Genomic DNA, 16,786 nt, shown 5'->3' on the forward strand with positions numbered 1-16,786 from the left:
TTCCAGAGCGCGTGGATCAGCGCGGGCACGAGGAGGTTCTGCCGCGCGGCGACGTAGATGTGGCCCCAGAGCCCGCCCAAGACCGCGAGGGGCAGCGCCGCGGTGAGCGTGAGGTGGTGCGCGGCGAAGAGCACCGCGGACAGCGGCAGCGCGGCCGCGGGCCCCGCGAAGGGGACCAGGGCCTTGAGCAGGAAGCCCCGGTAGAGCGCCTCCTCCCAGACGGGCGCGGTGACGCAGGGCGCGATGCTACCCGCGACGAGCGCGACGACGTCGTTGTCCTCGGGGTTGATCATGCGCGTCACGAGCGTGTCGTCGTCGAAGAGCACGGACGGCACGACGAAGTGGTTGAGGCCGTCGGCGACGTTGAACGCGAGCGCGGACGCCGCGTAGCCGCCGGCGACCCACCAGAGCCAGTCGCCGTCGACGTTAAAGTCGAACCAGCGGTGCTCGCCCCGCGCGAAGAAGTTCTTCGCGCCGGCCCGGAGGATGAGCGCGCCCGACAAAACCCACGCGAGGTGGCCGCTGAGGACCTGGACTGCCCGCCGCATGGCCGTCGAGACGTGCGCGCCGCGCAGGGACAGCTCGTAGAGGCACTCGTCGCTCGCCCAGGCCGCGTAGCCGCTGAAGTTGTAGGCGAAGGCCAGGGCCAGGATCGTGGCCGCGAGGCGCCGCCGCGACGGCAACTTCGGCCGCGGCGGCGGCGGCCGCTTCGCGGGAGATCGCGCGGCGACGTGCGCGGCGCGGAGCGCGACGACGGCGCCGCCGACGAGGCTGTCGTAGCCGACGCTCTGCCAGAGGCCAAAGTCGTTGGGGACGAGCTGGCACGGCAGCGGCAGGCAGCCGCGCGACAGGAGGAGCGTGTGCGCGGCGTACAACGCCAGCAGCGTCGCGAATTTGGCGGCGACGGGCCAGCCGCGCGTCGCGACGACGCAGCGCCTACGAGGTGGTGTCGTTTCCCCGGTCGAAAGCTCTCGAAACGCGGCCGCGGGACGCCGCGCAGCGCTGGGTCGTGTCGTCGATGCGGTGGATGGCGCGCGCGACAGGTGTCGCTTTCATCGCTTTGAGCGGTGCGACGCGCCGCGGCAGGCGCGGCGCCGGGCCGCGGAAGGCCGCGCATGTTGTGAGCAAGAACAGCACCTTGGCGCGGCGCATTTTTGCCACCATCACGACTGTGCTACTTCAACGCTTCAACGAGCACTTCCTCGCGCTCCGACGAGTGCCGATGGCCATGCATTGGGGCTGCCTGGTCGCATCGTGCCTGGCGCTGGTCGAATCCCAGAAGGTGGGCGTGACCTTTCGCAACGAGATGGACGTCGACGCGGAGCTGGCCTGGGTGCATCCGGAGACGAAGGAAGCGACCGGCGTCGGCCGCGTGCCGGCCTACGGCGGCGAGCTCCACCAGGACACCTGGGCGGGCCACACGTTCACCTACGACCAGGGCGAGGTCACGATCCGCGGCGACCGCACGTTCTATAGTCTGACGAAGACGGGCACGGTGCGCGTCGCCTGCGGCACGACCGTCGGGACCATAGGAATCAGCGTGTTCCCGGACTGGGCGCCGCGCGGCGCGGGGCGATTCTTGGAGTTGGTGCGGCGCAAGTACTTCGACGGCGCGGCGATCAACCGCGTCGTGCCGCGGTTCCTCGCGCAGTTCGGCATCTCCAAGGACTACGAGACGCGCACGCGGTGGCGCACGGCGAACATCCCCGACGACCCGAAGCAGCGCATCCCCTTCGAGGCGGGCATGATCGCCTACGCCGGCTCCGGGCCCGACAGCCGGTCGACGGAGATGTTCTTCGTGATGCCGGACACGCCGAAGCACCAGCTCGACCACTTCGGGACGAACCCGTGGGAGACGCCGTTCGCGGTCTGCGACCCGGGCGCGGTGCGCGACGTGCTGCCCAAGCTCGCGAACCCCTACGGCGACATGCCGCCCTGGGGCAACGGGCCGGACCCGCAGAAGATCTACCGGCGCGGCGGCTACGACGACTACCTCGCGGCCGACTTCCCGGAGCTCGCCTACTTTACGGAGTGCGCCGTCGACGAGGCGCCCATGCCCGCCGTCGGGCCGGACCTTTAGGCTGGCTTTCTTGTTTTTTTTTTTTGGGCTTTCTTTTGGGGGCTTGGCGGGCGTGGATAATTTTTGGGGACGGCATCTTTGGTTCAATCGGTTGTTGATGCAGATCTCCAGTGGACTTCGGGCTGGAGCCGAGTCAAGGCTTGGCCGGCGCGCGCACTGGTGCCAGCGCGGCGCGCGACCGAGCCGGTGCCGGCCGCGACCCGACCCCAAGCGATTCAAATGACGGTGGTCTACGACGCAACGAAGGGCCGCTCGGTCGTCGCGCCCACGGCGCAATTGCCGCCCTTGCTTTTCAAGGTGCGCGGGCGCCTTCAGCATCCCTATGCTTTGATGGAGGCCGAAGACAAGCGCGGCGATTTCGAGCTAACAGTAATGAATTCCGCGGGCGCGCTGCAGCCGGCGGCGTCGTTTCATCAGTTCATGCGCGTGGTGCTCACGGACGTCGTGGAGGCGTACAAGCGCAAGGACCGCGAGCTGCGCCAGGAGGCCGAGGACGGCGACGACGTCTGGGACAACTTCGAAACCATCCATGACTTCACGCAGGACGTGATGCTGTCGGTTCTCCCCGGACTCCGCGTTCCGTGGCCGCTGGAAGGGATGTTTCAGGGCCTGGGCACGTGGATCCTCAACAAGCTCCTCAAGCAGGTGGCGCGGCGCCGCCGCGCGGCTGTGATGATTCGACTGGTCGTTTCGAACGTCCCAAGGCTGGCTGGCGTGTCGCACCTGTTTGAGGAATTCCTCCCGATGATCGGCGTCGTCCCAACGGTCAAGAACCTCAACGGGTGCTTGCGCTCCCTTAGCCAAGGGTACCGCGACAGCATGGAATGCATGGAAGCCGATCCGGACGATGTCGATGACTACATTACCAAGCTACGCAGAGACGGAAATGCCAGCGGCTACCTCCAGTACTACGAGTCCGGCGCCGTCCGCTGGAGCTGCGCGCCGCCCGACGGCCCGCACGTCGACTCGTCCGACTCGGATGACTCGGACGCCGACTACTAGGGCTCCGACTAGTCTCTGGGGGATTGAGGCTCCAAGGGCCGACCGGGCTCGTGCGGGCCGAGGCCCTAGAACGGCAGCATTAGTTCAAGGAGAGGCTTCAACTTGCGACGTTGCCGCAGACGACGAGGTCTAATCCTGCAGGCCTGCGAGATCCGCGGTGCCTCGTCGCGTGCCAGGCCCCTCGTTGCCATCCGCACCCCCGCCGTCGCACAGCTGCTGCCGAGCCACTGTGACGCACCACCGTCGCACACACACAGCACCCCGCGCCGTCGCACAGCTGCCGAGTCACGCCGCACATACACACACCAGCGATGGGAGGCGTCCAGGGCACGCCGCTCTGCGAGGCGGTCAAGAACAACGACCCCAACCAGCTCACGCGCCTGCTCGCCTCCGGCTCGGACCCGAACGAGGGCTGCGACTTCGACGGCGCCATCGCGCTGCACTACGCGGCGCAGAACCACGTCATGCCCGGCATCACGAAAATGGTGCGGCAACTGCTGAAGGCCGGCGCGAACCCGAACGCGCGGACGACCGACAGCGCGCGCATGATGCCGCTGCACCACGCCGCGCAGAACGGCGCGCACGAGATCGCCGTCCTACTGTTGAACGCCGGCGCGAAGATCGACGCGCGCGAGAACAACGGCGGCCGCCCGCCCGTCGTGCTCGCGGCCGCGCACGGCCACATCAAGTTCGTCAACCTGCTCGTGGAGCGCGGCGCGGACGCCTTCAAGATGACCAAGACCGGCGGCCACTACGCCATGCCCGCGATGAACGCGCTCGACGCCGCGATCGTGGGCAAGAACTACCACGACCGCGCGGACGAGATGATCGCGAGGGCGAGCGAGATGCAGAAGATGCAGCTGATGATGTCGAAGCAGCAGCAGCTCGGGACGACGGGCGACCACGCGGCGGTGATCAAGCGGCTCAAGGCCCTGGGTCTCGCGCCGACGCCCGACGTGCCCACGACGGCCGACGAGTCCGACGCGCTCATCAAGAAGCACGGCACGGGCGTCAAGGACGTCGGGCAGGCGAGCAACCTGGAACGGATGCAGGGCATCCCGTCGGAGTCGGCGGAGGCCTACGAGCGGGACAAGACGCGCGCGCGCGACGCCATCGCCGCGCAGCGCGCCGAGTCCCGGGTCCGCGGGGACTACTCCTCGAACGTGGACGCCGAGGGCCGGGACGTCGCGCCCGACGCGGTCACCTGCGAGACCTGCGGCGCCGTCGCCGCGCCCGGCGCCAAGTTGCACGCGTGCTCGCGCTGCCGCACGACGCGCTACTGCTCGGCGACGTGTCAGAAGGCCCACTGGACGACGCACAAGAAGTACTGCAAGATCATCGCCGCGGGCAAGTGAGCGTAGGCTTAAGGACGTCGCGTTGCAATGCGCGGGCTCTTCGAACCCGGGCATGGCTACGCGAAGGACTGGAGGCTGTCCGTGTCCCAGGACTGGGACGGCCCGCGGCGCGGCGAGCTCTCCGCGTCCCAGGAGCGGGACGGCCCGGGGCGCGGCGAGCCGTCCCGCGAGTCCCAGGAGTCCCGGCGGGACCGCGACGCCGTCGCCGAGCCGTCCTCGTCGGAGTCGTCGGAGACGGGGCGGAGGTCCGCGGCCTTGAGGCGCCGGTCGTGGACGCCGAGGTGGAAGGAGACGCGGTCGCCGACCTGGGGGTTGTACCTGCGCGGGGGGTTTTAGGCGCGAAAAAAAGAGCTGCCGGTGCGCCGGCGCGCACGCCGCGGGCGCGTCCGACGGGTGGAGGAAGAGGTCGCCGCGGCAGAAGCCCTCGTCGCGGAGCGTCGACTCGTCCGGGCGGACGAAGCCGTACCAGCCGTTGAAGCGCGTCACGGCGACGCCGTCCTCGTCGACCGTGTCGAAGGTGCCGCAGAGCTTGCGGCTCAGGTGGACCACCGTGCCCACGAGCCGGCCGTCGCCGCGCGTCCGCGCGGCCTTGGCCGGCGGCGCGAGCGAGAACGGCGGCGGCGACGGCGGCCGCGACCGGTGGAAGCCCGCGAGGCGCGGCGACCCGTCGGGCGTGACGGCGTGCGCCGGCTCCGGCATGGAGAAGGCCCGCGCGTGGGGCGACAGCGTCAGCTCCGCCTCGTCGATCGTGATGGAACGCACGCGCTCGAGCGCCGTCGACAGGTCGCTCGAGTCGACGCGCGCGAGGGCCGGCGGGCTCGGCGGCGCGCCGCCGGCGCCCCAGCCGCCCTGCTCGCCCGCGTGCACCGTCCAGCGCGTCGGGCCGACGGCCGCCGCGTCGTCGGAGACGCGCGCGCAGACGCCCGCGGACCGGCGCCGGAGCTGCGCCGCGCCGTGGGCGAAGGTGCACTGGGCGCCGTCGGGGCAGGCGCCCGTCGCCTCAAAGGCGCTGCACAATTTCGTTCGCCACAAATCTTTGCTCGGCTTCTTGTGGCTGCCACTGCCGCGATGACTCCGCTTCGGCACGCCTCGCTCGAGCGTCTCCGCGAGGGCCGCCAGCGCGCCGGGCGACTCGGCGAGGTCCGTCTCGAGGCGCGACAGGTTGTCGAGGCGCCGCCGGCGCGCGCGCGTCACCTGGTTGGGCATGTTGCCGTGCTTCGGGCTGGATACCACGCGTTTCTTCTGGCCGGCTTCGGCCGCTTCGGAGAGAGATCGGAGCAGAGCGGTTTCGGGACCGCGGGTTGCGGCTAGGAGGCGAGGCGAGGTGGCGGACGAGGCGTGCTGGCAGCGTATGAGCTTCGGGCTAGCGTAAAACGTTGCGATTGGTTTCTGACATTATGTCGCTGGGCTTGACAGCACGCTTCTTGATCGAGCTTCGGAGACTGCCGCTGTGTCAAAAATGCAACAAGAGGTTGGTACTGCTTCAGCCTTGCCACTGGCCTTACCGCAGCCATATTATCTGCTACGCAGAATGGGCCCCAGCGGGCGCGCCGGCACGGCCATCGCGGACCTGCTGGGCGCCGACTCCCTCTGCAACCTCACGCTGCCGTACCCGGGCCGACTCGTGCGACGTCGCCCCGCGCGCCGCGTCCCCGACGCCCCGCCGTCCCCCGCAGGCGGCCTGGCGGCTCATGAGCGGCCACGGGCGCTGCATCCAGGGCGTCAACGGCGCGTCGCCCGGCGCCCGCGCGCGCGGCGCCGCCGCGCGCGAGCGCGCGATTCGTTCAGGCGCGAGCACGCACCGGGGCACGCTCTGCTACAGCTTCGACTTCAAGCTCGCGGTGGGCACGCCGGTGCACGCGGTCCGCGGCGGCGTCGTCGCCGCGGTCGTGCAGCACTTCAGCGGCGGCGGCGCCAAGGCGCACCTCGCGCCGCGGGCGAACTTCGTCGCCGTGCGCCACGACGACGGCTCCTACGCGCGCTACTACCACCTGCGGACCGACGGGAGCCTGTTCAAGGTCGGCGACAGCGTGGAGGCGGGCCAGCACATCGCGTTCAGCGGCAACACGGGCTACACGGGCGGGCCCCACCTCCACCTCGACGTCGTGAACCTGCTGCCCGAGGAGACGTCGCGGCTGCGGGTCGTGGAGCCGAAGTCGCTCGCGCGGCTCGTGCCGAGCGTCGCGGCCGCGTTCTCCTGCCTCCTGCCCCGGGAGGGGTCCATGGCCTGCGTCCTGCGCTACGAGGCCGCCCAGTCCGAGAGCGCGCACCCGAGCCGCGAGGAGGAGAAGAACGCGCCCGCGCCGTCGTCGAAGAAGCGGCCCGCGAACTTCTTCGTCGCGTTCCGCGTGCAAATCAAATCTTCAACTCGACTTCAATGTGCGCGTATTCGAATGTGTTGACACGTGCACTTCCGCTGTGCTTCGAGAACTCGCTGAGAGCAAACGACTCGTCCAAAAATCAGCCGAATCGACTTCGATGTGACCGAGCTAGAGAATTCCAAAGTTTGGTCGGGACGTCCCAAACCAGCGGTTGATTTCCACACAGGTCGCGCTGGCGGACCGCGACCCCGCGTGCTCCTTCGCGCAGAAGGTCGACCAGCTCGCGAAGCGCGGCGCCGTCGCCGCCATCGTCGCCAACAACCGGAGCGGGCCCGAGGTCTTCGCCATGGGCGGCTGCGAGCGGCCGTCGGCGATCCCCTGCGTGTTGGTGTCCAAGGAGCACGGCGCGTGGCTGAAGCAGGCGCTCGCGGACCACGGCGGCGCGGTCTTCGTCTCCCTGGCCGCGCACCCGGCCGTCGCCGACGTCGAGACGCTCGACGCCCAGCTCCGGGAGCTGCGCAAGTCGGCGACGCCGCGGCTCGCGCGCGTCGAGACGCCGCTGAGCTTCAAGTACGGGCCCCAGCTCCGCTATGTGACGCGGACGCTGCCCGTCGAGTTCGCGAACCGCGCGGGCGCGCCCTTCGTGCCGGCCCAGGGCGTCCTCTACCCGCGGCCCACGGTCTTCTGCAGGCCCTGCGGCGCGGCGCCGAAGCGCCGCGCGCCGCCCGCGGCCGTCGCCGAGGCCGCGAGGCCACCGAAGCCGACGTCCGCGAGGACGCGCGACGCCGAGTTCCCCGACGACGAGACCCAGCCGACGCTCTCCGTCGCCGCCCTCGAGCTCGAGCCCGTCCGGCGCCTCAACTAGTTCGCGTTCCGGTACCACCCCCGCCCGCATCGTCCCCCCGACTCGCTGCGACACTATCCCGCACCCGTTCTCTTTGTTTTAACGTCAAATATGCTTACAACATCGCGAGCTCCTTACGAGTCGGATTAGTCGGCCCCGGACTCGTCGTCGGACGACCCGGACTCGTCGTCGGACGACTCGTCGTCGGACGAGTCGGCGTGCGGGCCGCCGGGCGGCGCGCAGCTCCAGCGGACGTGGGACGCGTAGTACTCGAGCCAGCCCTGGATGTTTCCGGATTTGTATAAAGTGGTGTCGAAATCATGGATGTCTTCCGGACCGGGCTCCAAACCGTCCGAGTAGTCGTGGTACCCTTTTCTAAGATCGCGCATGAACCGGAAGAGGCTCTGGACCGACGGGATGACGCCGATCGTCGGGATGAATCCCTCGAAGAAATGCGAGACGCCAGCCAGCTTCGGGATGTACAAGACGACAAGCCGGAGCATCACAGCCTCGCGGCGGCGCGGCGCCACTTCCTTGAGGAGCTTGTCGAGGATCCACGCGTCCAGGCCCTCGAACATCTCTTTCAATGGCCACGGAGCGCTGAGTCGGGGAAGAATCGAGAACATCACGTCCCGCTTGAATTCCTCAATGGTGTCGAAATTGTCCCAGACGTCCAAAGAACGGGCACGCCGGACCGCGGCAGAGATCTCATCCTCGTCGCTGTCCCATTCGTCCTCGGCCTCCTGGCGCAGCTCGCGGTCCTTGACCTTGTACGCCTCCACGACGTCCGTGAGCACCACGCGCATGAACTGATGAAACGACGCCGCCGGCTGCAGCGCGCCCGCGGAATTCATCACTTTCAGCTCGAAATCGCCGCGCTTGTCTTCGTCTAATCCTAACGAACGGTTCCGGATGCGCCCGCGCACCTTGAAAACCAAGGGTGGCAATTGCGCCGCGGGCGCGACGACCGAGCGGCCCTTCGTTGCGTCATAGACCACCGTCATTTCGAATTGTTGGGGCCCGCCCTGGAGATGCCCACCCTCGCAGGCCGAGTCTCGGCTCAGCTTCACCGTTCAAAATTGAAGTTTTGACCGCAAGGGCTGCCCGGCGGTGCGCGGCGCCGTCATAGTCGTCGCGGAGCCTGCTGCCGTCGTCGCGTGTGCAAATGGAGCCGCTGCCCGACATCTTCGCGCCGCCGCCGCAGCCTGCAGAGGGCGCACCGGCGAGGGACCCGGAGCAGCAGAAGCAGCTCGAGGACGATATCGCCGCGCTCAAGGGCTCGATGGACTGCGACCTGTCGAAACTCCCGCGACCAAAGATGGAGGTCCCCGACTATCCTCTCCAACCGGCGGGCAGTTTGACCGAGGCGACGGTCATGCGGAAAGCGCCGACCGCGGCGCCGAAGCCGTAGCGCCCGCGGAGGTGCCGCGGCGTAAAGCTTCGGACGACTCGACAGGCCCACTATGACGCGCGCGCTCCACTCGAGCACCGCCGCGCCTGCTTACGCGCGCGGCTCCCCAGGGGCAGCGAGGCGGCGTCCTCCCTCAGCGCGCGCGGCGAACTCCCGCGGCCGGCCGCCGCGGCTAGGCCTTGCGGGACGAGGACCGGTTCGAGCCCTTGATGTAGTTGACGGCGAGGAGGAACTTGGCCTCGTCGCCCTTGAGGTCCTCGCCGAGGAGGTCGACGAGGTCCTCCGTGTCGAGCCACGTCACGGGGCTCTCGTTCTTCAGCGCCGCCTCGAGGTAGATCTCCTCCTCGACGAGCTTCGTCCGGAGGCTCGGCCCCAGGCCGCAGGCGAGGATGCAGTTGACGACGTCCTGGCCCGTCCAGGGCCGCGGCGGGCCGAACTGGCCGAGCACGCCCTCCCTCGGGTGGTTCGACCACGACGTCCGCGCGCCCTGGTAGTAGTAGCGGTGCAGCTCCACGAAGGCCTGGGTCATGGCGGCCCGCGAGTCGTCGTCGAGGTCGCAGCGGTCCACGTACTCCTGGTTGCGGCCGAAAAAATCGCGCACGTCGCACAGCACCTCCTCGTCGCTCATGTGGAGCGTCGACGGCGCCAGGGTCTGCCCATTCTGGACGTCCTCGAGGGTCAGCACCATGGTTTGCTCGCGTTCGAGAAGCGGCGCGGGGTCGCGGACCGGCCGTCGACGCGCGCGGCTGGGTGGTTGTACGAAGGAAGGCAAAACGCTGCCCCACCGCTCGACCTCGTCGACTATAAAAATGCAACCTTGAGATGTTGACGATGGCACCAACAAACAAAGCAGCCCGACAGAGTCTGGGGGTCGTCCCAAGCTTCGCGCCGCCGCCGCCGCCCGCAGTGGTCGCCGCCGCTACCGCCGCATCACAACACGATGGCCGCGCTGGCGCTGGGCCAGGAGGACGCCGACGCCCTCGAGAGCGACGTGGACCTCCTGAAGACCTGCGGCTACTTGCTCAAGAAGGGCTCGGGCGAGGGCGCGCTCTTCAGCCGGCGCAACTGGACGAAGCGCTACTACGCGCTCGACGAGGACAACGCGCTGCTCCACTACTACACGGACGACACGCGGCGGACGCTCAAGGGCACGTGGAAGCTCACGGAGTCGACGAAGGTCGCGTCGCCCGACGGCAAGGCGTTCCGCGGCGGCGGCCGCCGCGACTCGCTCAAGGGCGAGGACATGCACTACTTCGAGGTCCACCCGTTGGTCGACGCGAAGACGGACTACTTCAAGCACCGGCCGCTGGAGCTGCGCGCGGCGGACGCGCGCGACCTCCGGGGCTGGACTTTGGGCATCGAGCGCGCGGTGGACAAGTACGCGCGGCGCGGCCGCGCGCGGACCGCGGCCGCGAGCCCCGCCGACGACCTCGAGCGGTTCCACGCGCAGCTCGCCGACGCCGTCACGCTCTGCGAGGACGTCGAGGCGGCCATGGTCGCGCCGCCGGTGACGCGGCCGTCGCGCGACTGGATGCTCAGGACGCTCGAGGCCGTCGACGCCGCGCGGCGCGTCGTCGACGGCGCGGCCCTCGCCGAGGGGTCCAACGCGTTCCGGGACCTCATCCTGGCGGCGTCGACGTCGAACGCGACGATCAAGCAGCGCCTCGCGGACCTCCGGCGCGCGGACGCGAGCCTCCGGGACCGCGTCGCCGCCGCGCGGGACAAGCTCGGCGCCGCGCTCGGCCCGCCGCCCGGCGCGCCGCCGCCCGTGCCGCCCCCGCCGCCGCTCCCCTAGCGCGTAACGAGGACCGCCGGCGCGCCCCGGGGCCCTAGCCGCGGTGGAGGGCCGGGTTGAAGAACTCGAGGAGCTTGTCGAAGTCGTAGTTCTTCGCGTTGAGCAGGTTCTCGAGCTGGGGGATCTTGTGGCGGGCGTCGATGCCGCAGAACTTCATGCGGTCCACGAAGAAGTCCGTGATGATGCCCGCCATGTACTGGAGCGACGTCGGGCTCTCCGCAAACTCCGCGCGGAGCTCCTCCGCGTGGTCGTGGATGAACTTGTAGTCCTCGGAGAGCCAGCGCGTGTCCTCCTCCGACGAGTGGATCTCCTTGATGGCGTCGATGAGCAGCACCTGCTCCGCGAGCTTGAGCTGGTGGTCGAGCTTCGGGTGCATCAACGCGAGGAAGTGGGCCACGGTCTGCTCGTCGATGGAGATCGTGTCGTGGACCTCGACGCGGAGGCGCACGGCCTCGCGCGAGATGTGCTCCTTGAGGATCGTGATGGCGCTGATGCTGTCGGAGCAGATGCGCGCGCGGCCCGCCTCGTAGTCGCACTCGAGCACGCCCGCGGTGTAGACGTTGCGGAAGCACATGCGGTGCGCCATGACCTCCGGCGGCGGCGCGGTCGACGCCGGCGGCGCGTCGTCGTCTTTGGCCTCGTCCTTGGCCTCGGGCCCGTCGCCCGCCGCGTCCTTGGCCTCGCCGCCGCCGTCGACGTCGAACTCCTCGCCGCCGCCGCGGTCCGGCGACGCGAGCGACCCGGTGGCCTTGGCGACGAGCTCCGCGCCCTCGGCCTCGGCGCCCGGCGCCGGCGCCGCGGGCTTCGCGGGCGCCTCCGCGTCCGCCGCGGGCTTCGCGCCGTCGGCCTCGTCCGGGGGCTTCGTCGACACCTCCCGGGGCTGCGTCCGCGGGGGCACCTCGGGGAGGCAGCCCCCGAGCCAGTCGTGGATCTGCTGCGCCGAGAAGCGGCCCTCGAGGCGGAGCACGTTCTTGGGCAGCCTGACCTCGTCGTCGCTGAGCTCGTGGATGCGGCGGTGGAGCGACAGCGCCTTGATGCGGAGGTGGACGACCTGCGCGGACTTGGGCGTGCCCCGGGCGACGACGACGGCGGCGATGTCCCCCGGCTCGCCCTCGACCGTGCGCACCTTGAAGCTCAGCGCGTTCGTCGCCTCCTGGCAGCGGAACGTCGCGAGGAGCACGATGGGCTCCTTCGCGGTCTCGTGGCGCGGGTCCACGGGGCTCCGGCTCACGATGGACGTGTTCAGCGCCGTCTCCAAAAGCTCGACGCGCACGGACGACTTGACGGACACGAGGTCCACGGGCACGGGCAGCTCGATGGTGACGACGTAGCACGCGGCCTCCGGGTCCAGGAAGAAGTCCGCGTGCGGCTCGAACGTGGGCCGGCAGGGCGCGAAGGGCGCGTCCAGGTCCTGGAACCGCGCGCGCTCGCGCTCGATCTTCTTCGCGAGGGCCGCGACGTCCTCCTTGAGCGCCGCGAGGCGGTTGTCCGTGCGGTCCTCCGCGACGGTCTTGCCCGGCGCGCCGCCCCTGCCCGGGCTCCGGGGCTCGCGGAGCGGCTCGTTGCTGAAGGACGCGACGCGCCCCGCGAAGGTGCAGCAGACGATCTCGTCGAAGCCCGTCGAGCTCACGGACCCGCAGCAGAGGCTGTGGATCGCCTCGTTGAGGTTCGCCTCGAACTGCACGAGCGGCACGGGCGACACGTCGAAGCTGTAGACCTGGACGCGGCCGTCGGCGCGGCCGACGACGACGTCGGGGATGCCGTCGTGCGTGACGTCGAAGACGTCGATGCAGTTCACGCGGCTGTGGAGCGCCTTGGTGTCCTCGACGTGCCAGACGACGCCCGAGTACTTGCCCTCGCTCCCGATGCGCAGCAGCCCGACGCCCCCGGACTCCGTGCCGAAGCAGACCTCGAGGGCCGCCGGGTCCTGCGCCGCCGCCACCAGGTCCGCGTGCTCGCCGTCCGCGGCCGCGGGGCCCGCGCCGCCCTCGGGGCCCCGGTAGAGGCACAGCGCGGTCACGGGCGCGTCCATCTTCATCTCCCGCTCGAGCTCCGACCCGACGACGACGCGCACGCACCTATCCTGGCACCCGAGCACGACGCGGTGGCCGCCGCCGCCGGGCTTGGGCCGCACGACCATGGCGTTGATCTTGTCGTGGCACATGAAGAAGCCGTCGTCGCGGCCGTCGTCGTAGCGGTTGTAGACGTACTCGCAGCCCGTGAAGAGGAGCGACTCGTCGACGGCCATGTGGTGGATGGGCTCCACGAGCGAGCTCTGCATCTTGAAGCACTGCGCGCCCTTTCGTTTCAACCCGACGATCGTCTGCGATTGCGCGGCGAAGACGCGGTCGTTCTTCCCCGCGACGCCGCCGATGGCGAGGGCCATGACGGGGCCCTCCGTGGACACGCGCTGCTTGAACACGGACTGGGGCTCGCCCTTCTTGATCTCGAAGCACTCGACGTAGCCGAGGTCGTCGCCGACGACGAGGCGCTGGCGCCCGCTCTTGCCGCCGCTGATCAGCTTCATCGTGTTGCGGTAGGACACCGTGCCCACCTGGACGAGGTCCGTCCGCTCCAGCAGGAGCTCCATGGCGACGGCACGCGCGAGGCGCGCGACGGCCGCGGCGGCGCGATGGGCTGCCCGGCGCGCGCGCCGGACGATGGGTGCCGTTGAGGTCGTTCAACATCGACGCGATCGACGGGGCGCCACGCCGGCATGAAGACGCGGCTTACGATGTCGGCGCGTCGCGTCCTCCTCGCGCTGGGCCTCGCCTGGACGGCGAACACGTTCCACGTGACGCAGCCCCCGCTCCCGCGCGGCCGCTGGCACGCGGCGCCGGTCGCGGCGCGCGTCGCGTCGGACCTCGGCGTCGCCGAGGCGCCGGCGCCCGCCGACGAGCCCGTCGCCCCCGCGTCGCCCGGCGGCGCGGTGCGGCCGTCGCCGGCGGAGCCCGTGTCGCGGACGCTGCGCCTGCGCGACTCCATCTGGGCGCGCCAGGCGCTCGACGACCTCGTCGCCGCGGAGTTCGCCTTGCGATTGGAGCTCTCGGGCGAGTCGAACGACGCGGCGTCCTTCGTCGACTTCGAGCGCCTGCGCGAGCAGCTCGACAACCGCATCGACGAGCTCGACAGCGGCGCCGGGTCGTCGAAGATCGCGCGGTCGGATCTGGCGGCGTTGCGGAGCCGCGCGCGCGATACGGCCGCGGCGCTGTCCGCGGCGGCCGCGAACTCCGCGGCGCGCGCGGCGCTCCACCTGCCGGAGACGGCGCCCGACGACGACGTCGACGATGCGGCCGAGGTCGACGAGGTCGAGAAGTACCGCCGCTTCTGGGCCGACTTCCGCGTCGAGTTCGTGCGGCGGCGCGACGCCGTCGGCGAATTGGGGTGGTACGCGCTCCGGGGCCCGCCCAAGGACGTCGCCGGGAAGAACATGAGCGCCGTGCTCTACGTGCGCCAGGACGGCTCCGTCGACTGGGAGGGCGCGCTCCAGGGGGCCAAGGCGGCCACGGCCTTTAGCGTCGACCTGTGGAAGCGGATCAACGGCGTCGGCGACGACGCCGCGGAGACGTCGTCGGCGGCGGCGCCGGACGGGGCGCGGCCGCCGTTTGTCGCCGACAGCTCCAAGGACCGGCGCGAGCGGAGCCTGCTCGCCGTGGCCGCGGGCGCGGTCGCGGCCACCAAGGCGCTGGTCGCGGCCCGCGAGGCCGTCGACGCGGTCGTCGCGGACAAGGGCCCGACGTCCGCCGTCGGCGACAGCGTGCGCGCCGCGTTCCGCGTGGCGGACAAGCAGCTCAAGGTCCGCGAGGGCGACTACGTCGCCGCGCGGCTCGAGCTCCAATTGGAGCGCGCGTGCGCCGCGTTGGAGGCCGCGCTCGACGCGTCGACGGCGTCCGTGGACATCAGCGACCGGCGCTTCGTCGCCGAGTTCGCGCTGCTGGACGCGCAGCTCACGGCGCTGAGCCGCGACGCCGGCGCCGTCGGCGTCGCGATCCTGCGGCCCGAGTTCGAGATGTTGGGGAAGGAGATCCGCGACTTCTCCGGCCGCCTGGGCGTGGACCGCTTCGACGCGCTGTCGGCCTTCTACGACGCGCTGGTCGCGTCCGGCGAGTTCGTCGACGCGGACCTGCTGCTGATCTTCGACGAGAACCAGCTCGGGCGGCTGGGGACCAAGGCCGACGGCGCGGGCGAGTCGATGCCGACGTCGTCGCTCGGGCTGCTGCTGCGCAACAAGGCCACGGGCACGGGGCCCCTGGCGTCGTCGGCGAACTACTTGCTGTCGTCGTCCGCGGCGCTCGTGGACAACCTGTCGCAGGCCCTGGCGGCGATCCGCGTGCAGATCCGGAGGGGCTTTGCGTTCTACGCAGACGGGTCGCGGCTCCTGGCCAACGACGTCGCCTTCTGCTGGACGTTGATCGGGCGCGCCTTCTCGGGCGAGACGTTGGTGCCCCGCGACGTGCGGGTCCTGCGGCGGACGCTCAAGGACCTGTCGACGACGATCCCCTTCGTCGTCATCCTCCTCATCCCGCTCACGCCCGTGGGCCACGTCTTCGTCTTCGGCGCCATCCAGCGCTTCTTCCCGGACTTCTTCCCGTCCTGCTACACGGAGCGGCGCCAGAACCTCGTCAAGCTCTACGCGTCCGCGGAGCTCGACCGGCTCCCCGAGCGCAAGAAGCCCGGCGCGGACAAGATCTTCAAGCTCTAGACGAGCGCGGGATAACCAACGCCGCGAGGGTTAGCCCGTGCCCCGGATCGCGTGGGTGAGGAGCATGTCGAGCTTGGAGCTCAGCTCCCGGAGGCCGCGCTCCACGTCCGCGACGCGGTCCTCGACGCGCGCGACGTCCTTCTTCGTCGCGCCGCGGTTCGACTGGCGCGCCCGCTTCGGCGGCGACTCGTCGAGCTGGGGGTCGCTGTCGCTCGCGTCGCTGCCGCCGCCGACGCGCTCGACCTTGGACGTGTCCAAAATCTTCTCCAGCGACCCGTCGCACCACCGCGCCTTGAGGTTTAATTTCATGATCATCCAATGTCCGAAAGCGCGCACGCCCTTGCGCAGGATGCGGTAGTGGGCGCTGTTGAGCATGTAGGTGAACTCGTCCGCGGACATGGAGTAGACGAGCGAGTGCGACAGCGTCTTCGCCGTGTAGTCTCGCACGCGGCGCTTGCCGTCGACGAGCAAGGTGCAGACGTCCCTGCCGATGACGTTGTTCGACCGGTCCGTGACGACCTCCTTCGTCGCCATGCGGATGTCCTCCTGGTCGTAGACGAGCGCGCGGCCCTCGACCATGATGTAGAGCACGTCGTTCCAGGAGATGCCCTGGTGCACCATGGTCTCGTTGGCCATGAAGGAGACGCACTGCATGTGGAGGCTCAGCTCGCGCACCATCATCTGGACCTCGTGGACGCAGCGCTTGCACTCCGGGCCCCGGAAGTAGACCAGGCGCTCGTGCGCGACGCGCCGCTCGGCGTCGGGCTCGAAGTCGTCGTCGTAGCGCACGTCGAAGGACGCGCCCTCCGTCGTCGGCCGGTCCACCGTCGCCGGCCGGAGCGGGCCGCCCTTCTGGACGACGTCCACCGACGTGCCCCGCTTGATGTCGAGCGTGCGGCAGATCGCGTAGCGGAAGAAGGGGATCGCCATGATGAAGCGGCCGATCTCCTCCTTGGCGATGGTCTGCTGGAGGCCCGGGCTCAGGCTCAGCAGCATCTTCCGGTAGTAGACGTTGCGGAACATGGACGACGCGGACACGAAGAACTCGCGGAGCTTCGTCTGCATCTCCGCGGGGAACTTCTTTTCCACCGCGAACGCGTTGAGCGTGTCGACCGTGTTCTTGTACTCGATGGACGCCGGGTCCGAATTCCCCAGGATCGCCGCGATCTCGCCGATCATGAACGACGTCACGATCGTGCCCAGGAGCCCCGCGACGACCGCGAGGATCATCACGCCCAGGATGGGCGCGTCCGCGTCGCCCGTGAGCGCGCGCATG

General features: G+C 70.0%; 4 protein-coding genes across 4 annotated transcripts; 2 read left to right on the plus strand and 2 right to left on the minus strand.

Annotated features, from left to right (window-relative positions):
- Nucleotides 1-1,222: 1,222 nt before the first annotated feature.
- On the plus strand, nucleotides 1,223-2,080 carry AURANDRAFT_62264 (hypothetical protein; the record flags this gene model as incomplete). Its single annotated transcript, XM_009036117.1, has 1 exon — nucleotides 1,223-2,080. The coding sequence occupies one exon, from the start codon at nucleotides 1,223-1,225 to the stop codon at nucleotides 2,078-2,080; it is 858 nt and encodes a 285-aa protein (XP_009034365.1).
- Nucleotides 2,081-4,431: 2,351 nt separating this feature from the next.
- On the minus strand, nucleotides 4,432-5,867 carry AURANDRAFT_71063 (expressed protein; the record flags this gene model as incomplete). The annotated part of the gene is made up of 2 exons (XM_009036299.1): nucleotides 4,432-4,755; nucleotides 4,811-5,867. 2 exons carry the CDS (start codon nucleotides 5,641-5,643, stop codon nucleotides 4,494-4,496), a joined length of 1,095 nt encoding a protein of 364 aa, XP_009034547.1.
- Nucleotides 5,868-5,968: 101 nt separating this feature from the next.
- AURANDRAFT_62266 (hypothetical protein) lies at nucleotides 5,969-7,623 on the plus strand (the record flags this gene model as incomplete). The annotated part of the gene is made up of 3 exons (XM_009036118.1): nucleotides 5,969-6,061; nucleotides 6,114-6,785; nucleotides 6,985-7,623. 3 exons carry the CDS (start codon nucleotides 5,969-5,971, stop codon nucleotides 7,621-7,623), a joined length of 1,404 nt encoding a protein of 467 aa, XP_009034366.1.
- Nucleotides 7,624-10,842: 3,219 nt separating this feature from the next.
- Nucleotides 10,843-13,398, minus strand: AURANDRAFT_22539 (hypothetical protein; the record flags this gene model as incomplete). Its single annotated transcript, XM_009036298.1, has 2 exons — nucleotides 10,843-11,397; nucleotides 11,680-13,398. The coding sequence occupies 2 exons, from the start codon at nucleotides 13,396-13,398 to the stop codon at nucleotides 10,843-10,845; spliced, it is 2,274 nt and encodes a 757-aa protein (XP_009034546.1).
- Nucleotides 13,399-16,786: the final 3,388 nt, after the last annotated feature.

The sequence above is a fragment of the Aureococcus anophagefferens genome (assembly GCF_000186865.1).
Source record: "Aureococcus anophagefferens unplaced genomic scaffold AURANscaffold_4, whole genome shotgun sequence".
Classification (NCBI taxonomy): domain Eukaryota; class Pelagophyceae; order Pelagomonadales; family Pelagomonadaceae; genus Aureococcus; species Aureococcus anophagefferens.